The sequence below is a fragment of the Pogonomyrmex barbatus genome, unplaced genomic scaffold (genome assembly GCF_055798465.1).
Source record: "Pogonomyrmex barbatus isolate J1 unplaced genomic scaffold, ASM5579846v1 scaffold2, whole genome shotgun sequence".
In the NCBI taxonomy this organism is placed as follows: Eukaryota; Metazoa; Arthropoda; class Insecta; order Hymenoptera; family Formicidae; genus Pogonomyrmex; species Pogonomyrmex barbatus.
In genome coordinates, this window is record NW_028297116.1 from 2,219,878 (window position 1) to 2,242,685 (window position 22,808).

The following is a 22,808-nucleotide window of genomic DNA, read 5'->3' on the forward strand; positions in this document are numbered from 1 at the left end:
TATGAATCTGTTTTTCATTTATTATATATGTTTTAATAATAGAGAACAAATGATATACATTATATATACAGATATATCATATATAATGTGTCTGTGATATATATGTATATATATTTTGTTCCTTCCTTAACATTCAGCCTTAATTTGCGCATGTCCAATTTCTATTTCTAAACACTATTACGTACGCATTCTCATCTCGCGTATCGCATATAGATACACGTGTAATTCGACTCGATTAGAGAACACTTAAAAGTAAGTCTGTAGAATAACCCCTGTAGAATAACCCCCAATTATAATAATAAAAATAATTGCGACAAAATTATAAGTAATAATGCAAACGTAAAATTATTGTTACGTTGCAAAAAAGTGAAAATTATTCGGATAAAATTCCGTAAAATATTTCATGACTTTTTATTCGCGTTTTTTTCTGTTACTGATAAAAGTTGTAGGATAAAATAACCCATATGTATAAATAAACGCACTAGACTGATACTGAACATAAAAAACGTTGCATTTAGAGTATCATCTTTTAAGCGCAGCATTCACACGCCGAATCTACTTATTTACAAACAATCGGTGTTTTTGAAAACAAAAGGAACTAATCCGATATTACATTGTAAATGTATTGAGTATACATAACGATCGAACAAGCTTGATCTTAGAGGTTCACAATCGAGCACCAGTATACTAACCATAAACATATTGTATATAGAGATATCGTATTTACGCGAAACTTCGTCAGTAGAATAGAAATTGACATTCAAGTAGTAAAGTTATACTTTGTTACATATCAAGCAGATTACACAAAAATTTACAATAAATGTAGAATTAAGTGTTTTGATCACGAAAACATATAAAGGTGTGGTGTTAATACGCAATTAACGCAATTCTTCGCTCCCATCGCATCCCATCTTTTTCTTTTAATAACATAAATAATATTCGCATTTTCAAAGATACAAAAAATTCAATGACTCGAATTATCCCAATGGTAAACTACATAAAAAAAATATATTACCGTTCGAACAACTACGATGCTACTTGACATTATCTTGGACACAGAAGTGGTGTCTTGCGAAGAGCTATGATCCAATTAATAATGTAATAAGAAATAGAGATATATTCAGGCACATTTTCCATCGGTCCTTTGTTCCACATGTTTTTGTCAACAACGTGCACTAGTCATATATTGTAAAAATTAGGTTATCTGATGTAAAATTGTCTACATAAATTAATACTATTTGTTGTTGACCTAGAAATGTTTGGATAGGACGGATGATATACGGACGGTACCGCTCCCTTGTAGGTCATATTTGCAAAATGAAACTGTCATTGACAATATGTAATTTTCAAAATTATAAAGTAATTCAATTTCTCACAATTTCTTGCTTCAATAAAATATTCTGAAATAATTAACATTCTAATCGTAAAAGTCATAAATCCTGTAGCAAATTTGAAATCAAGTCTTAGCTTTGTAAAAAGTTATCGTTGTTTAATAATAAATTCTTAAGTTTATACAACATCCATCAAATCAAAATTATAATATAGACTTTACTCTATTATTATACTCTATTCCAATTTTATTGGACTAACAGTCTATTTTTTACAATATCATACAGTATGTAACTACTCGGTAAACACAAACTAACATTATGTCAATGCTATTATTTCTTAACAATGTAACACGTATTGTACATAAAAATTATATTGTTGGAAAATTGTAACATATAATTTACTTTGTGGTTACGAGTATCAATGCCTTGCTTCCTTTCATCGGTTCGTTCTATCATAAGATTTTTATTTCTTGATAAACTGCCAAATACGCAACAGTATTCGCAACAGGTAAAGCTACCGCGTGAAAATGTTTCGGATTCCTCGGTCTTTCTTCTGTGTCCAAGACCGACGCCTTTAAAGTTACGAAGCGATTAAGATAACATACATATATAAACGAAGAGACTAACAAAAATAGTTCGTCCTACAAACACGTCGGCTATATGCCAGAACTTTCGAGCATTCTTCTTTAACTTCCTCGTTTAAACTTGCTGGGTTGAATGTATTGTACTGTAAAATCGCTTTAAAATCGCATATGTATATCACAATTGTGCTTCTCACGCACAACTTTCCTCCATCGATATTCATCTTCTTGCAAATAAACAATACGTTCACTTAGAAACGCCCAAAAAGACCGACACAAATTTTCATCGAGATATAAGCTATGTTATTAACGATTAGACAACACAAATTAAAAAAATGTATACATTAATTCATTCGAGTTGTCGTTACATTAATAATTTCTCGCAGTTGTTGTAAATTAATGTAATTGTATTGTATTTATCGTACGTATGTGTATTCTGATATAACAAACGAATATAACGTAACATTATCTCGAAATAAGAACAATATCAATTTGCAATCTTGTAAAAGAAAAATTGTATTTGCACATACGCATGTAGCATACGCATCCTTTTATTTCCAAATCGTAAAAAAAAAGTCAGTTTATCATCACTTTCGAAATATATCTTAATATAAATATATATATAAATAAAAAAGACGACAATATTAATTTTATTTGCACGTCAATAATCAATTTTATAATTCGCAAAATAATACAAAATGAAAATACAAAACCCCAGATAAAATATTATCGGTTGAGATATTCACTTTATTCGTGTAATTTTATCTTTTTTAATATATTTTGTGTAAAAACTGGCTATGATAAAATTAATTCGATTCGATCGTTAAAAAATAAATTTCAATCATCCCTATTATTAGTTCTATCTTCATTATTGCTATATTCGGTTACATTGCATATTGTTATAGCGATTTTTACGAAAATATTCTTCATTATGATTTTTTTTCTCGCAAATGTTTACTGAAAGTATGTGTAGTTTTTCTATTATTAGTTCTTAAAATCCAGTAACAATTTACTTCTGCAAATAACATATTCTTTTCATAAATAATAGTACTTATCAATGTACAATACATCATCTCTCATCATACATGATTATTAATACACTCATATTTATATATATTTATTATATACATATATATACAGAGTAAGATAAGATAATTTGTCAATATTTCAAATTAACTTTTTTTACAGATAAAATATATATCAAATTTTATATTCAATTATTCTCAAAGAATTCAAAGTCAAATTGCATAATAAATAATAAATTATTAAAGATATATCTTACAACAAATTATAATAAAATATAAATATAAATTATAAAAAATATATCTTATGACAAATTTATAAAGTATAATATAAATTGATTTAATTATATGTTGCAAAATTCAATAGTTAAACGAGACTTAAAAAATCAATTATCAATTTTTTATTTCCAAATTATCTTACTTCCTTCTGTAATAACGCTTGTTATACACAGAATATTCCGGATATTATAAGGAACTTACGAATATACTAGAGGCCAAAATATTCCAGAGGCAACATTATTTAACTTGTTTTTCTTATGTGTGTACATATCGCGTGCTTCAATAAAGGTGGTCGTATTAATATTTAATATCTAACTTTTATAATATAACTTTTATAATATAAAAAATATAATTTATATACAACAGTTATTAATTTCAAAATTAAATATGTAGAGAAAAAAAACGTCAAAATTGAAGCAAAGATAAGATAAAAGTTTATAAAAGACTCACAACAATAGCTATCTTCTGATACTATTGTTCTGATACTAAAAAAATATATTATTTATATACATGTAAAATTACAATAATAAAATTTTATCCTATTTTTTAAGGTAGTAACATCTTAACATCTTATTTCCTATAAAACAAATAACATATTAAAATGATAAATCCATTATATGATTATATCTCATCATATTCTTTAAATATAATTAAATAAAATGACGAATTATTATATGAAACAAATACATTTGAAAGAAAAAAATACATAATAACAAAAATTTTGTTAAGATGCTAAAACATTTACATTTTTCTCATTTGTGATCGTAAAAATATAACGCAGGATTATATGAAGAATATCGAAGTCACATATGTGTATGATAAATGAATGCAGTAAGTCGCATCCAAAGATGAGATACAGTCTTTAAATATAAAATTAGAAAAGATCTACCAGAGGATTTACACTTTAAAATATTTAGCAAAGTCCATCCGCACAAACAACATACATTTTTATGTAAAAGATGTAATTAATAATGATATGTCAGAGATTATTGTAAGTAGTTTTCTATAATTTCGTGTATTATTAACATTATATTGAACAAATAAAATTAATCAATAAAGGACACGCTTGCCACCAATACTGATGCTAGCTGTACACACGTATGCGTATATATAATATATATGTACAAAAATACCATACACGCTCAAGTAAAATTTTTTTTTTATATACTATCTCGCCCACTATGATAAAACATCAGTCTAAAAGTGTCATTTGCAGAAACGAATATACAAACGTTTAATTCGTGTTCGGCTTATTTGTTTTTGTATATATTATTATTTTTTTTTTTTAATAAATCTTCTATTTTTTTTTCAACATTATACATAATATTAAAACTAATTTTCTTTCAGAGTTCATATTTGGCAAAGAGAATAAGCGATTGAAAAAAGTCGATATATTTGTTATATCAAAGCGAGATATTGATAGATCTTTAAAGACACCGGTTGAATTTGAATCATAGTTTCGTTCAAAAATTTTATCCCACACAGTCGATGTCGAACACAATATTTTGAAGAAAAAATATATAAATGTCCCTATATATAATATATAGTATCTCAATCTATCCTCTACGATAGTCTAAACTCGTACGATGTTGCTAACAAGAACTAATATTACATATTTAGCGTTTGTTTTATTATCATCTATCGTCGTTGTACTGGATAACGCTAACAAAATCGCGGCCACGAGCACTAGTTCCTTCGTATGATCGAATAAATGATCTATCATCTTTAACTCTGATATAAACTCTGCAAAGGTACTCCGTAGGAACGTTTAAACCATCTATTTGTGCTTAGCGTTTTCTAATAGTCGCAATCGGATCATTTCGTAGTTTTGAACTCTCACAGTGAGTATTCGTTTCCTGCTTCGTTGAAAGAATTCTAGCTTTCAAAATTAAAATCACTTAGCTTAACGAGTATAGTTTGAAAAAACTATGTGATAGATGGAAATAATTTTCATAATCTCTCAAGAAAATTACTTTTGTAAAAAGAGATTTCGAAAGGTAAGAAAATATTCATCTATTTGACAGTAGTATGACGTTAATGTAAATCGTTTAGTATTTCGTAATCATTTAGTATCTTTTGAAAATGGATTCAGTCAGTTCATTTCGTGGACCGAAAACAGGATTAAATGTCTCATATTTAAACATATGATATTTTTCACATTTTATTGCCAAACTACAGTTTGTATATGATTGTGTGTTGTTTTTCTTCTTCTCCCTTCAAAGTACTAAATCTGTTAACAAACTTGAAATGAAGAACCGCTTAACAATGTTAGAATCGCTTAACAATTGAGCAATTCTATCCATACTTGCAAAGACAATTCATTTATCGTAGCAAGAAATTCGTTGTTCCCATAATCCACAGTCAAATATCTTTCATTCACAAGTATTTTTATAGTCGGCCGTTTGAAACAAATTATTATTACACTAAAATTCTTTCTTTTTACAAAGTATTATCCTAATAAAACGCTTGATACTCTTCGCGAAGATCAGTACGTGTTATTGTGCGCCCCGAAAACTCTCCGAGAGTTCCCTGAAACAGTGGACAACAGCGATGGAATCCGAAGATCCCATTTTGCACTTCGTTACAAAACATTTGTTTAAAAATGTATAAGAATCGTTGAATATTAACTCGCGCCATTAGCCTCGTCAACAATCTCTTCAGTCTGTGTTCCTGGAGCCACGCCGTTGTTCATATTGTCAAATCAGAAAAATGGAAGATTTAAATCATCAGTCCATCAGTAGAACATCGGTGAGCCAGAACACCAACTTCCGCGTCGACTTTCATCGGCGGTGATCGGTATATATCCGGAGGTTGATGAAGCTGGCAGGCACTGGAAGCAATAATTGGCACCGGCGTTATTGTCCCAATACTGCGCGCCTTTACACTGGAATCGAACTGCGAACTCGATTCTCTGACCGACCAGTAGCGTGTGGCAATATAGAATGAAAGAAAATTTGTCGCTGAAGCCATCGCATGAGTTAGGCACATAGGTCGCCTGCAAGTCGCTGAAGTTCCGCCAGGAGTTAAGAGTGTATCGCACGTGAACGGACTTGTGGAAGTCGAGGTTGATTACGCGCACCGTGCCTTGAATCGCCAGAGTTATCGGATCCTGCACTATCACATTTTCCAGGCAAACCCGACGCTCGCGCACCATATCCAGGAAGTTCGACATTCCGCCTGGTTGCTGAAAAAGCGGCACCAGCATTCGATCGATCTTCCTGGGTATCGCTGACGTAGATCTGCGTCTGCCATCGTTCTGATAATGGTCGGGCCAATCGTCGCTGACAGTGTTATCCGAATTACTGTCCTGCGGTCGGAAGATGTCATCGTAGATCAGGTCGTTGTACGCTGAATTGGGTATCCTTGGTATCTCGTCCAGGAATGTTCTCACGTCGGCCAGATCGAGTCCAAGCTTATCCGCAAATCTGACGATCTTTTTCCTGCGAGGCGTGCCCGGTGGTGTTTTTCCCGTCTTCAATGAGGAACACCTTCTCACTCTCTGCGGTCTGTCTTCTTCCTCTTCAACCGTCTCACTCTGCGTCTCTTGTTCCGGCGACAAATCCTCTTCTTTCGCGTTTGGATCACCACCAAGTTTCTTCAGCAATAGGCACAATTTCTCCTCGTCGCTATCGTTTAGCGCGTTGTCCTTTTCTATCTGAAGCTTTAATTCGCTTCTCGAAGTCGCTTCGGTCACCGTTCGGTCACCGTCAACGCCATCCGAAGGTTCTTCCAATGTAAACGCATCCGGAATATCAACAGTGCTAGTATAAGATGAATGATCGGTATCAGTGTCACTAGTAATACCCTCGGTTTTCGGCTGCAATAAATTCTTCAATGATACCGTTTTAGACTCCAATTCTATACATTCCTCTTTACCCTTATCTTCAATTACCTTAACCAAGTCTTCAGCGTTAAAAGAATCATTCTTCGTTAAGTCACTATCATTCCTGACGTTTTCTAACGTAGAAAGGCTGCCATTCGTAACATCGCACATCACATTATTCGATTTACCATTGACAAAGTCAACCTCATCAATCTCAAGTTGATCCATTTCCTCTTTCTCGTCTCGCCTGTCGAGTTTATCGAATACTACCGTGCTAATACCGTTGCTCGGTAATTCCGAGTCGGAATGCGACTTGGATAAACAGATGTGAGGGATAACGGAATCCTGGATAATCCTGGGTGGACTCTCATCCTGCAGTGACACGGTGCTATCGTCGAACGTGCTCCACAAGGACTCGTGGCTGGGGGATGTTGTTTCCTGAGAGCTTCTGCCATTCAGCGAATCTTCCGAGCTGCAGATCAACCCATCTTGCTGTCGACCACTGTTCTCACAAAACGCAGGGTTTCGTCTGGAGGAGCAACTCGACTCGGATGTCGTGTCCTCGCAACGTTCCGGAGCTTCCGTCCGCTTACGTCCATTCAACATGAGCCTGGTCCTCGCAGGAACGGGGCTATTGGAGAGATTCGACATGGTCTCGCTGTCCGAAGTGCTGACAGGATCGAAAAAAGCTTCAACTTTCAACTTGTCCGCGTCCGAGGACTCGGGATCGAAGAACATTTCCGAGGAGTCGCTGTCGGGCGGCGTACCGGTGATTGGGGATGCGAACACGCAGTTCGATTCGGGATCCTGGTGGGCGCCCGTAACGCCGGGTGTCATCTTGGTTCCACTGGGCGAACAGTGACAGGCGTCGTGGTGACTCGCCTTCAGGATCTCCGGATTGACCAGTAAATGCGCCAATTCGGCGGCAGTCGCCTCTTCGACCGGAGATCCCGACCCGTCCATTTCCGCCTCCTCCACCTCGATGTCATAGAAGAGGTCCGATTCCGGGCTGTGACGCGGCTGATGCTGAAGAATTGGATGCTGATTGTTGGCGGTCAGATTGTTAGCGATTACGTGCCGATTGCTCGATGTCGGGTGCAGCCAAGAGGTCTCGCACGGTTTGGCAGCGTCCACCGTTCGTTCGGGCGAACCGTTCTCGTTGCCCAGTGATGTTAATCGTCGATGAAGACACCGGGCGAACGCCTCCGCGCTACCCCGGCAGCTATTGGGAAGGAGAGAGCTGACCAAACCACAAGAGGGCCCGCGAGTGTTACCCGCGGAGTCTGTGCTACCCATCTTGAGGACGGAGGAACTGGCTGCTTCCTCGGCGTGCCTACCCTCCAACGGCGAGGGCAAGGGCGAGGTCGAGTCGTTGTCTCGGCCTGCCGGCACGCTGGCTGAGCTGCCGTTCTGAAAAAAAAAAAAAAATGACGGCTTGAACCTCGCTTGCGATCGCGGAAAGCGTAAAAAATAAAAAATAAAAAATATGTTGCTAGTGCATATGATATATATATAGAGATAGAGAGTAAAGATCTAAAAGAGTTGAAATTTTAGTTTTTTTTTTTTATTAGTCCTGTTATTGTCACAAAATGAGAAATGTAAAACCTTTCCTTTTAAAAAATTTTCATCGCGAGTGATCTTTTTGCAACGTGATCGTCAAGAAACATTTAAAACGACTAATTAATCTTTCTTTTCAAGAAGATAACAATCAAGATTATTACTCAATTGTAATTGCACTAAACATAATTTTCCTAGTATATCTTGTCGATGGTTATTGCCTAGGATTGATGATCCTGTAATTAATCATCTTTACTTCATCGATCGTAAGCCGAGCTAGCAATATATAATTGAAGTTAGCTCGTTAATACCTTGTTAACGGTACACAGTAGAAATACAAAAGGAAAGGAAAACAAAAAGTTGCAAACACGCATTAATGACGTAGCTCGTCATTAATAGTAACAAGAGTCACAACATTGGCTCACGGCCATAATGTTGCGCGTATCGAAGCAGCGCCGCAGGAAGTACAAATGATCGGTCATTACGACCCACGTGCAGCGTTTTAACGCGCAAAGTTCCAATTACATCACTCTTTGATTATTCGCACAAAATGGCTTAAACATATGTAACACATTTCCGAAAATTAAAAGATTATTCCAAATTTACACGATCACCTTACATTCACGATAAAAATAGCGAATCGAAGAACACGCAATTATCCGCGACTGCATTTCAAGATACTCGGATATTGGACGTGTGACTATTTGTGAAACAAAAGAGGAGAGAACGTCCTCCTTTCAGTTTCTTGCTATCGTACGTCCGATAAACTATTTTCGGCATCGTGGAAGCTATAATTATCGACCATCGACAGTGACTGGCGAGAGCAAAGAGCAGCGCGCGATCGCGAATTTGAATATCAATCGCGTTCGCTCGCGTTGTTGGAATTCATTCGTCGAAACACACGAACTTGAAAGACAGGCGATGTTTCAATAAATAAATAAAATTACCGGTGTATCGCACATATGAGAAACTCAAAGTTCAAAAATCGTGGACGCGACGGAATATGAATACGTAACGAAAAAAATAATAATCAATCGGTCGGAAGTCGCCAGGCCAGACACTATTCGCGACAGATCTGAAAATCTATGGTTGGAAAAGCGCGCGATACGAGTCGCCGTTACGAGAAAATTGGAACGATATAAATATACGCACAATTGGCCGCGAATCAATTCCTCACCTCTTGATCACGCGCGCTCTCACTAAGGTGACACTTGGTTCGCGCACGCACAAATCCTGTGCACAAATCGTCACGTCCTGTTGCAAGCGTGGACGGACATTCGGCGACGGACACTCGGTGAGCGATTTATCGACATTTATTTTCAATCTCTAAGCTCATCGCTCGGCGCCGGGCGTGACGATTTTAAAGGCCGCGCGAAAAAAATAGCTCGCTTTGATTTATGTAACCGGTGTCGGTAATCGAGCCGAGAAACGCCCATCTCGCGTTCGCCACGCGAGATTTCTTCTGATCCCGAAGCGTTACCGTCAAACGCTGATGCAGAAAGATATCTCTCAATATCTCGAAATATCGAATAAAAATTGTGATAATCATTAATAATAATCGCTCCCTCCGGAGCATAAAAGATTCGATACATCCTCTCCGGATTGATGTACGGTCCAGAAATAGTAACATTACCAGCGATATAGTTTAATGTTGGAGTATCGAGCCGACAGCGAACCGGTTTACGATCGCAGCACACCCATGCCGCGGAAAAGGCAGCGTGCGTAAAGGGGGGGGGGGGGGGGGGGGTTAAATTCGAAACGGCGAACCCCCGAAGAGTGACAGACAGAATTCTCCGTTCTCGTTTTTTCCAGTCGCTCGCTTCGCCATTACGCGATTACGCTTTCAGACCTACACGTGTTTACGCGCGCCGCGTCTGATCGTGTCTATCGGAAGTCTAGGCGGCCGCGAAAGATAACTCGTTACGTAAGACGAGGCACGGCATAGGCTTAAAGGCTATTGGCCTCGGCAGTGACGGCATAAAACACGTACAAATGAAGCTTACGCTCGTTCCGCTTCGAACTCTCTCTGAATGAATGACAACTTCGCATGAGGTTCTTTTTGGAAAACCATCGAGGATTTTCCACGTCACAGACTCATAAATTTGCGTCACACATCTTTTTTCGATGAAAAACTGTCTGTTTCCAATCACGAATGTTAACACAGCGTGATCGCAATTATATTACAATATAGATATGTTTACGATGCAATAATTCAGTGATGGTGCGATTTTTCTTGCGAACAATGCTTCATTCGGTCGCGCGAACTCATTTCTCTATGTGACAGTTTATGATCGAGATAGAGGAAATTTACGAGTCAGATAGGATCGATCGACGAAGAAGCGTACAGGTTTCAATAGGGACTCACCGCAAAGAGTTCGCCAAAGGCTCGGGATCCGTTGTTCCTGTCTTATCTGTGATAACAACAAGAGTCAAGTGCCGGCAGACGCCACGCCTCGCCGCGCTCTGGATTGATATTTTTCTGCACTCGATATAGCAATAGTAATATACAACAATTTCTCCCTGTGTCTTTCGCGATATTACCGTGGGACGACATTGAGGACGAAAAGACGAGATGTGATTCTCAATTGATTCTGTTGATGATAAAAGCGCGCCACGTCCTTCGCGAGAGATTTAGTTGATGATCGGTCAGTTTAATAGAATCAAATCGCATGATAATTCATCGATATATCGTGTCATATTGTATTGCAGGTGAAGAAACTAAAAATCAAGTCCTAATGAAAATTTATCAAAAGTAAAAAAAAAAAATCTTCTTAGATTAAGAGTCAAGAATTATTCATTTTTAGTAAGTGGTTTTGTAATTAACAATGACTTGCGTTTTCAGCAGATTTTTTTTAACAATTTCACGTAAATAATATATTATAATAATCCTGTTCGATGGCAATTGTACCAATTACCCGATTGAAGACTTAAGAGGAACTGAAGAGAGAGGATTTCCTTAAAACGCGCATCGAAAGCCAATCACGCGAATTTTTTCAGCGAATCTATTTTCGCCCCCATTGTGTGAAAGAAAAAGAAAGAAAGAGAGAAAGAAAGAGAGCGGCGATCTTATTTCCGTGCGATCGTTCACCGACACAGTTTAAAATCGTGACTACTTGACCCGTGGCTAGGGCACCGTCGCAATTTATCGCGACAGATTTATCGCTCTCTTTCGCGGCCCGCAAGGAGATTGCCCAATCATCATCGGGATCCCGCTCCCTAATTGATTAGTAACAAATTACGTAGAGAGAGATGATGAATCGTGTTACTTACGCTCGTAAGACCCTCTTCCCCCCCCCCTCCCTCCAATCCTCTCTAGAAAGAATTAAAGTTCTCGTAATGCACAAGGCACAAGGTCTTTGAACCAATTGCTGCTTTATGACCGGGTACATAAACTGCAATTTCAAGTACTACAAGTTCAGATTATGTTAGAAGAATGTATCACGCGTTAGTTGAAAAATTGAATCTACATTTCTAAAAAGAAAATAAAAAAAGTATATAATTTTAAAAATCTATCGTAAAACGCGTATCCAAAAAGAAAAAGTCAATTTAAGAGCGGAAACGCAAGAAAGAAATAACAAAAAAAATTGATTACTGAAAATGCTTATTCTTCATAAAAACTACTTCATTGACTATTTAATTTTGTCATTGCTTTGTCGTTAATCAAAGAAGTACGTCAAATCTGGAATATTCTGGAAAAAATGAATTAGATATTACGACTTTGGAATATTAACTGAACCAGAAAATCGGATCATATTACTGCAAGCACTAATTTCTCAACTAATCAATGATGAATTAACAGACTTAGCGCCATTAATAGCCTGATAAACTGACAGATCTAAAATTTATATACGTTCCTCTTATCATTCCGACGACCAATTACATGGGTATTAGTTATTCGGTCTAATTAATTGAGCTCGCATTTATTCGCGATAGGATGATAAACCGTCACTATCAGGTCATCGCGAAGCCTATGAATTTCTTATTTTAAGATAAAATTGTAAGGATTAGCCTCTAAAGTTTGTATCATCATTCAACTTCTGATCGAAATTTTATTCTTTGCGCTTCATTTAATAAAAAAAAAAAAAAAAAGTAATAGGAAAAAAATTACATTTTATAAAGATAATAAGAATTGTTCATGGCGTATGTGTATGCGTGAAAAATGAAGCCTTCAAGCGTCGTTAATTCGATAAGATCCAAATCCACGAGCATTTGCTGCAAAAGTTTGCAAGAAAGTAAATAAACCTCGAATAAAATGCCAATTAATAATTCATCGATACATTTGCAGGCAAAACGCCATACTTCGGCCTCGAGACCGACGAGGATCGACTTCTTGCCAAGAGTAAATAAAGTCACAGTTTATATTTAGCCGGAATGGAAATCTGCGAAAGCTACACGGCTTTCAAGAGGATGATTTTATACGTTTCTAATGAAGAGACCGTGACGAATGGAGACATGTGAAAGCTTCGTTCAGAAATTCATTTCTTATCTCGATAACGTTGCAGACACTTTGAATGAAATAAGAGACGTCGTGAATAATAACAATCTGCTGTTCGATATGCACATGTGCAAATAATTGTAAAATGTATACATAATAAGAGATTCTAATTACAACAATAACAGTTAATATGCCGCTTTGCTATTTAATTCAAATTTGTCTCTGATAAAGATGCTACCAATTCTGATAAAGATGTTTTCAATTCCTTAATTAAAAATCCTTTTTCTATTTGAATAACCTTATAACGATAAAATTTAAATTATTACATTTGTAGCGTGATTATATCTAACGGAACGAGGTCAAATGTATCATCATTAACGAGATGTCGATTATTGGCACTTTAACTAACTTGGCGAATGAACATGTTCGATTAAAATTCGAGAGCTCCGTTGATCTACGATTGCCAGCGGCGCGAACCAGTAGCTTTTTAGTGACAGCTATAAAATGGCTAAAGGATAAAAAGAGAACGACATTTCGACGGTTTAATATACACGACTAGAAATCCTTTGGCAAGCAACGTACGTAAACATGCGTAGACCTCGTGCAGGGACATCGCTCATCGATATACGTCGCCACCTCAACGAAGTGTCTCGAAATGCACTTCTTGCGTAGTCAGCCCCCGGTAGGAACGTCCAAAAAGCGTGATGAAACTAAACGAATGTAGAAAAATTCACGAATAAGCACGACGTGCGATCACGGGCTATTCCTCTCGTGCACTCTGAATCACGATTATTAAATTCTCTTATCACGTGTTGACGATTAAAAGTGAATTTTTAAACGAAATAATCGCCGAGGAAATAAAAATCGTAATTTATGACAAAAAGTTTGCCCCGACGACGAGACAAAAATTTAAATTTTCCGAAGCGAAACGACGCGAGTACTTTCCATTCTCAATTTCGACCTCGCCGTCACCTCGCCTGGCGTCTATCACGGAGAAACTTTCCACGGGGAACCAAGAGCATACGTCGTTAATCTAACGCTATCTGTTGCGATTAGTCTGTAGAATTTGTTACCGGAGAAAGATTTATCCACTCCGCGGTGGTTCGAATAAATTTTCTCATCGCCGTCCTCTCGCACAGGGTCAGCACAGATTGTATCCACATACCATAGCCGAACCCCATTGCTAAATACAGAAGGAAATTAATTCTCGTTGCAAAAATACTCGCGTGACTTTTGTAAGCGCATAAACGTCTCTGGCGCATGCTTGAAGAAATAAATAATCATCTATATTATCAAGCCTACGTAGATTTTTTATTAGCAAAAGAAACAAATTTTCCCTTCGCGGCGATTAGAATCTATTTTAACCCATGTCCGCCCCGATGCGCGCTTATTATTACGAAACTTTCAGTAATTTCATAGTAAGTGCACATAAAGTATATAAGCGCCTGTCTGTATGATATGAAATAAACAATTTTATCTGAAAATCATTTAGAATATAGGATAAGTTAATTGTTCAATTTATAAAATAAGTAAATTTATCATATATTTTTTTTTAATTTAACTGATGACGAGTTGTGTGATTTTCGAAAATATAAATTTCATTGACGAACGTTTTTTACTCGTAGTAAAAAATATATTATTCCACCCGCATAGTGTTCCAAGCAATCATGTCAAGTATCGTGCCGATAAGAAAGGTCATTATCTCATACTAATAAATGTCAATTCAACAATCGTACATTATTGCCCGCCGTTCGATGTTATCAAGTTAGCATTGCGCGATAATAGGACGTGTAACGTGATATATCGACCAATATTTATCGTTGGGTGGTCTGTGCGACCTGTTTGTACCCGGAAATCATGCAACTGCACATTAAATACCAGTGCATTTCTTTTGTGTATATACTTCGAAATAGGTAACTCGAAAGAGAAAACTCGTCACCAATTTCCTTTAGTTAATATGCAAGCGTCCTGTAAAAATGTATTATTTAACAAAAAAAATATTATATAAAGGATCAGAACTATTCATATTGAATTTTCATAAAAATGTTGTTTATCCAAAAATTTGCTTTAATACTTTCAAAGTACTAATGTATGCACCTAGCAATTAAATATAATAATATACGCGTTATAACGGATTGAATCAAAATGATAAATGATCGTTTTTTATTCAACATAACATAAGTGATTATGTACACAATGTTTGTTATAAGACGTAGCTAATTAAAACCGTTAATTGGCAATTACGATTCATATAAGCTTTAATCGTACTGGCTGGACCCATCTTCGTCGATCGATTGACTCTTGTAATTAAATCTTTTTACGACCAGTTACTCTTGAAATGCGCCCTGGGAGAGATTTCATTATATTATTCGCAGAAATAAAAAATAAATTTTTAAATATACTTCTCTTGCTTGCAAATTCTAAGATGATAACACTGCAAACGTCGCTTTTAATTTTTCTTTAACAAAAGAGAAGAAACGAGAAGCCGCAGAGAAAAGAAGAGAATTCTGGGGTAACAACTACGCAGTGTGAAATACAAGGTTGCACAGCAAAACGCAGAGAGAGAGAGAGAGAGAGAGAGAGAGAGAGAGAGAGAGAGAGAGAGAGAGAGAGAGAGAGGGAGGGGGGGGGGGAAACTGGTGATGGTATCGGTGGTACATGTACTATAATTAGAATACATTCGTATGATTTTATCGTGTGTTGCGATAGTGAATTTTCAGATAATCGCATTATGCAAAATATAATTGCGTTGTACATGAAAAACTGGATGACAATAAATCAATACTTGTATACGAAGAATCAAATTTTTTTAGCATTTAAAAGAGAATTTTCATAAGAAATTTAAACGAATAATATGCATGCGTAACAAATTTTCTAAAACTACGATAATTGAATATAGAATAAATATATATTTAGATAAGTTTTAATTAAAATGAGATTATACTTAATCGTATTTTCATGAAAGCTTGTTGTATAGTCCCTCTTAGCAACTCGACTTTAGATAATGTCACCTTCGAAAATGATAAGCGCACTTGTTATTATATATACACTGGAAGAATCTCACACCGTTATTATTACTATTTATGAGATTTCATTGACGCAGCAGTTGATTTCGTAACATTTCTAAGGTCTCTTGAATCCAAAGTTTGAGTGTGCGATAGCCGATTCCTAAGGTCGTGGTATTTGAATAGAAATATCGCGATCTAACATAAAAGGAATGATAATATTTAACTTCTCTCTTGTTGTATAAACTATCAAGCATTTAATAGAAATGATGCATCAGATATGCCTCAGAACAAGAAATATCTTATAAATGAATTATTATGCTCTATATCTTTCAAAATTAAATCAATTAAAATAATGTGTGCAATTAAATAAAAATTTTTTTTTATTCTTTTTTTATTACGTTTTAGAATTTTTTCTGATTTGTTCTAAATTTCGTTTATAGCAAAATTTTTGAGAGTAAAAAAGATAAGATGTTTTGTATATCATGATTACGATATTTTTTTACACCTCACGATATTGCAGTTAACATTAATTATATTTTTGTAACTTGAGAAATGGAGTGGAAAAGGCGTGGATAATCTGTTAAATAACAACGTTATTCTGAAAAAAAAAAAAAAAAACGAATGTAATCTTTCTACATCCGTCTTTATCAAATGTTTATTACCAACAATTATTGCGTTCAATATAGCTGTGTAAAAGTGTAAATATTTTTTTACACACTACCGTTGTATATAAATAGATATGTTACATAATCGCTGCATTCACGCCAATCTGTCTTCTTCATGAGAGTTTGACATGTTTAAGCGCGAACTCTAACTATGAGCTCGTCCACAATCAATATGATATGGAACGATTAACATTGACATATTTATAGCAGTTATAAAAATTGATAAATCGACGCCACTCACGTTCGGTATACAAAACGGACCTTGAACTTCTCGACATATTTTCGATAAAATAACTGTTGTCGGTCTTTTAGCAGACAGAAAGATAATCGATCCTCTTTTAAAATGCAAATATATCAATCTGTTAAAACAGTCATGTTGATTTCTAACTTTATTATTAATAATTTATTATTATATAAATTAACATGTTTTAATTTTTAACAGATTTTTTGAGAGTCACTAACGTGACGCTAAAATAATTTTCAGAGAAAGTTTTGAAACAGTTATAATTCTTGACTAAAAGTATTATGAAATTAATAGTAACATTTCATAAATGTTACTTAACTTTCCTGAAAATCATGCAATTATATATTAATAATATTATCATTGTTGATTGAAAAAGTCAGACAATAAACATTAACATTAACATGGCAAGATTTGTGCAAGAAACAACCAACATACCCGCTTATATTTCAAGATAATTTCAATAATTTAAGAAGAAAATTCAAAACATAGAGAAAATGAACGAAATGTTATATTTTCATATCGAATTAATAATACCAATATTGTTATAATATGAAGAAAAATATTGAAGCTCATTACATGATGCAAAAATGGAAAATGTAAACTAAAATTTTAAATTTGCACGATAAACTGCATGAAAAGACTTGTTGATATATATATATATATATATATATATATATATATATATGTTAATAAAACTTTAATAACAATATTCTGAGTCAAGAAAAGGAAATTATCGCAGTTATCGCCGTTTGTTGCATCTGCTCGGCAATAAATCCACAGTATCTTCAACAAAGAGTCTGCATTGGACGAGAAGAAGAATTCTTTCATTCATCGTCATTACAATAACTAAGTATATGGTATATGGAAAATTCTATTACTGCGGATATCAGCATTATTTTCAAGAAGAAATATTTCCGCATAATTCTATTAAAAAATGCGATTATTTACGATCGTACGCATATTAATCAAACTCTGTGACGCAAAAATACTGGTAATGAAAATGTTTTGTGATCATTGAGAAAAATATAATACGAATGTGTTGTCCGTCGTAAATAAGATATTTCATGATAAAAGATCACCAGTCATAATATGACCGTAATACGTAAAAGACTCACTCACAGCGATATATGACATTTTTACAACAATTCTGATTCAAAGATCAAGCTATCGCTTCAAAGGATTAACAACACACGTTTCGTATGTAAAATTTTCGTGGTAACAAATTTTAAAAAATTTCGATCTTTTCCATGGCAGCATTATATAGCACGTAAAGGTACGTGTAATATAAAAGATATATCGTAATCGTAAACAGCTCGCAACTCCGTTGTGACAGAGAATTGTTTCTTATCGAAACAAATAGAGAATTGTGAAGGTTGCTCGATTGTGAAGGTTGCCGAAGCGACGGCAATTTGCGTATCGTAACGGCCTGTTATCAGCCTCGTCGCCAACGTTATATGGATTACACAATGCAGAGCCGGTGCAATCGAGTGCAGTCTGTGACGATCGTTGTTTTCGATGTCAAGGCGTTCAAAGAGGCCTCTTTGCTATCGGGCCGACCTTCGCGCGGAATGTTAATTCATTCATGTCATGTATCGCCTCGAGAGGAATAACCTTACAGACCGTCATCAACCCTCGGAAAGGTCTCCCTAACGCGAGACGCGAGACTGCGAAAATAGTGCACTCGCAAGATGCACCGCACGCAAGTGCAACAAATTGCATAATGAACACTTGTTATGTGTTTCTGTGAAATGTTGCAAGACTTTTAGACCAGGTCTTGCACGAAAGACATTAAAGACTTGAAATGTGCGATCTACAACTTGACAGGAGAGACCCACCAACGTTCCGCGATATTGCACTCTTAGAAGAACTCTGCTCCGTTTTCCAGACGATCCGCAAGAACATTTTTTTATGTGTTTGTTGTGCAAATTGTTGTGTAAATAAATAAGATTTCAATGTTAGAGACACATTTTCAACGTAGCATTGAAAATGCGCCTGAAAAGAAATAAGCAAAGTATTTCTATTTACCATCGATTTCGCTTGTTCCGCAGATGTCTTTGACTCATCTTGGATTCCTTTCTGTGTCATGGTCGTTTCTATCCGCGAATCCGAGTCGAATATCATGTACTAATCGATGCTCCTCATTCAAAAGTTTGCGTGTAGTGGAACTTACGAATCAGTAGTATATTATAGTAGAGGGTCTTAGGATCTTTGGACGATCATGAAGTCCCATACAAACCGTTGAGTTTCGATTCGTCAAACGTTGAAGAACACGATCCACACAATTCGATAGGGTGATAGGATTTATTCTTAAATGCAAGATCCATTTTTGCGTCTTCACGCTCGAATTTGTGACACTGAATAAAAGCTTGCTCAGTAAAGTTTCGCTCATGTGATGGTGATTTTACGAATAAAATCAGCGCCCAACGCAATAAGCCATACTGTTTTCGCACATACTCTTTTCCGCTCGTCCGTTCGATTTTGAAAGAGTTTTCTCGTACAACTGTCTGGTTCGTGTGTTCGTTTTCCACTGGATCTTTCACGGCAGCCAGTGCCGGTACCGACACTGCAACACGGCAGCAACACAAAATTCAAATCGAACGTGTGTCTCTATCGAGATTCGCGTGAACCGAGATTCCCGAACTCGCATCCCCCACCGAAGGATCCCATTGATGGTCCCTGAAAAACGATCGCGAAGCAAAGGTGCTCCGACTTCTTTTCAGCACAGATTCTTCCGGGGCTTAACGGGACTATTAAGAGGCCGGTATTCAATTTGAAGAGCAAAATGCAAACGGTTACGTTAAAATTTCTTTTCCCCTTTTTCTTTTCCTTTCACTCGTGGTCGCTCCTCCCGATCAATTTCGGGTTCGCGAGCGGTTGTTGTGAGTAGAATCGGCACTTGACGAACGGCGAACTCTCTTTTCGAAGCGACAAAGTCGCGAAGGCACACCAAGAGGCTCGTATGCGCGAAAGCAGGGACAGGAAAAGGAGCCGGCACGACCGGCCGGCTCTTACGCACACTGACTTCTGACTGGTCGAGCTAGTAGGTGACTCCGGGAACCCCTTCCATATCGCATAGCAACCGCGCTCGTAAGGCGACTGATAACTGCTTGCACTTCGTCAGGCATCGATGGATCTCGCCAAGTACGACGTGTGATATGTGTGCACGTACATACGAATATATACTTCCACAATAAAAGAAAAAAAAAAAAAAAGAAAAGCAGAAGAAAGAGGATTGGAGCAGACAACGCAACGAGAAATGGCGCGGGGAGAGGGGTGGAGGCAAGGAAACTTTGATCGATCTGCCGGACTGATCGGAAATAAATGTACCAAACGTACCGGACGAGTGAAAGAATTGGATATCTTATCGTTTGGAAAAAATGGAAATGTCAAAAGATGCAGAAATTATCGGGCGTATATATTAGATAAGGAATTTTATTTTTTTTTTTTTTCTTATTTTTTTCTTTTATTTTTCTTTTTTTACTTCAAAATCAACACACATAATTGGATCGATTCCTTTTCACCTTATTTTCGTCAATATTTTAACATTTAGATGATATAAAAGAAACTTCTAAGTTACTTACGATAACATTTTTATATTTTTTTCAAAATTTTCGATTAAATTTTTTTCCTTTTTTTAAATCATTTTCTAAGAGAATTCAAAACTATCAAACTTATCATCCGTTTGAATTTTTAAAAAAATTGTTTAATATTTTTGGAGTTTCCACTGGTTACTTTCTTCAAAAAAAAGTTAGTACACTTAATCTATTATCCATGCCAGATATATTATTAAATGCCAACGTCTGTTGACGTTTGAACATTGCGGTTCACTTCATCAGGGCGAGGAGTTGTTCACAACATTATCAGATTGTCACGGATAATACCCAAATATATATAGTAAATGTATTAACTTTTGAAAAATTTGTTAATAAGTTGTACGTAAAAATTAAGCAGATGATAGTGGTCAAGAATGCAGATCACTCTTGCATCTCTTCGAGGGTATATATTCGAGGGGATAAGTCTCTCTAAGGTCAAGTCTGAAATTGAATTTCTGGCGCTTCTATATAGAGAATCGGCCCTGCGATTCGCCAGGCGATCGAGAAACGACGCGTTCGCTCTCGTCGCGCGCGTCCATGCCTGAAATCGCGTACACACCCAGGAGATAGTAGTTCGCGCGTGCACAGGTCGTAAATCGGCGCGATAGCGCCGCATACAGCGCTGATTTTCAGTCGCCTGGTGAGTCGCCCTGGCACGCATCACGTACCGCCGGTAATAACTATTTTCGTACGCGCGCCTTGCGCACGGAAAACAAAACCGAGATAACACGGTGTACGTTACGTATCCGGCGCGATAAAACGACGCGAGAAGATGCTCCTTCGGCGTGCATCCTTCGGTATTACTACGCGACAAAGGAGAGAGAGAGAGAGAGAGAGATTGTAAATCAGCAGCCGGGGGGGGGGAGAGGGGAGGGGGGGAGGGGAGAGGACGAGAGGAGAGGACGACGTAATATTATTAAATTATGCGACGGCTTTACTTCCTGCCGCGGCATAAAACCTCCTCTTGTCGATCTTATCGCGTGATTTCATCGATTTCCACCGCGACCGAAAACCACCGCCATAAAACGCCTACGTCGCCGGCACTTCCGGATGTAACTGTACTTGACCTACACGCCGACTTATCTTGTATCTAATTGCGAGTCTAAATGTCGCGCTACGAAGCTGATTTTTTTTTTTTTTTTTTTTTTTTTTTTTTTTTTTTTTTTTAGATATATAAGATATCGGTTAAAAGTAAGGTGACAATCATCTCATCTTTGCATCTCTGCGAAAGAGAATCGCACCCCGTGAAATCCTATCGGGGCTCTCCGTTCTCTCCGCGATAACGCATCCACTTTTTACACAACAAACGTTGAACTCCCGCTCGGAAATGAACAATAGAATGGATTACATGCGATATCACATCCCCCGGTATCTCTTCTTTTTCTCTCTTTTTCTCTCTTTTTCTCATTCGCCACAATGGTATCATCGAGATCGCGCTAATAACGAACAAACGACGTCGTTATTACCGGTGTACCGCCGCGCCGGATGGATGAAAATGCGGTCGGACGATTGGCCATTGCACTCGACGATGCACCGCGAGACAGAATCGACCCTCCACCTCCGTCCCTTCTCTTCCCTCCGCCCGTCTCGTTTCATTTTTTCTTTTTTTTCTTCTCAGCGACTGTGTAACCACTCCCTGCCCGGTTCTGTCGGGCGTTCGCCATCTGCAAGAACGCGTCGACCTACCGTGGATCGTCACGCACGATCGACGCAACCGGCACGACACGTTGTAGCTTGTTTCTCTTTCTTGCGGCGGTTATTTAAGCTCCCACGGCGGTTAAAGTCGACACGTGATAATGCAAAATGATAGTGTTTTCTCAATTTCATTAAATCTCCCTTCGAAAAAAATCCATCCTAATTGTATTAAAAGGAAGTGTCTAATTAAGACAAGAAAGAGAAATCGCTCTTAACCCCTAACAGGGGATCGAGAGAAGTTGAAAAGCGTGAAACGCTTTTATATAAAATATTTCTACGTACGACGCAGAAAGAATTTAGAATTTATCTGAGTTTGTCAAGTGATTCATCTTGTATGACCGCTTGTTGAACGCTACAAGTGGCGGATAAATATTTGACTTACGTAAAAGTATTTGATTTTTAATAAAAAAAAAAAGTAAAAGTTTTCTATATATACATGTTTCAGAATCATCAACTATTGCTACTATCAAAAAATAATGTCGATAGAATAGCTAGAAAAAACTGAGTAAATAATAAACATTGAAAGATATTTTATACTAATTACTATTTAAAAATTAGCTATACTATATACTTAC

The 22,808-nt window shown here is 36.7% G+C and overlaps 1 protein-coding gene across 3 annotated transcripts in view; it reads right to left on the bottom strand.

Annotated features, from left to right (window-relative positions):
• The window catches only part of Gbs-76A (Glycogen binding subunit 76A), a 27,936-nt gene continuing 5,128 nt past the window's right edge, over positions 1 to 22,808 (bottom strand). For 2 of the 3 annotated variants that reach the window (XM_011643918.2, XM_011643920.2), the window contains exon 2: positions 1 to 8,446. In XM_011643918.2, the coding sequence (XP_011642220.2) occupies positions 5,948 to 8,446 (2,499 nt within the window). In that variant the 3' untranslated portion in view covers positions 1 to 5,947. Of the gene's footprint in view, positions 8,447 to 18,970; positions 22,720 to 22,808 lie in introns of those variants that run through there. The other variant, XM_011643919.2, reaches the window with a different exon arrangement.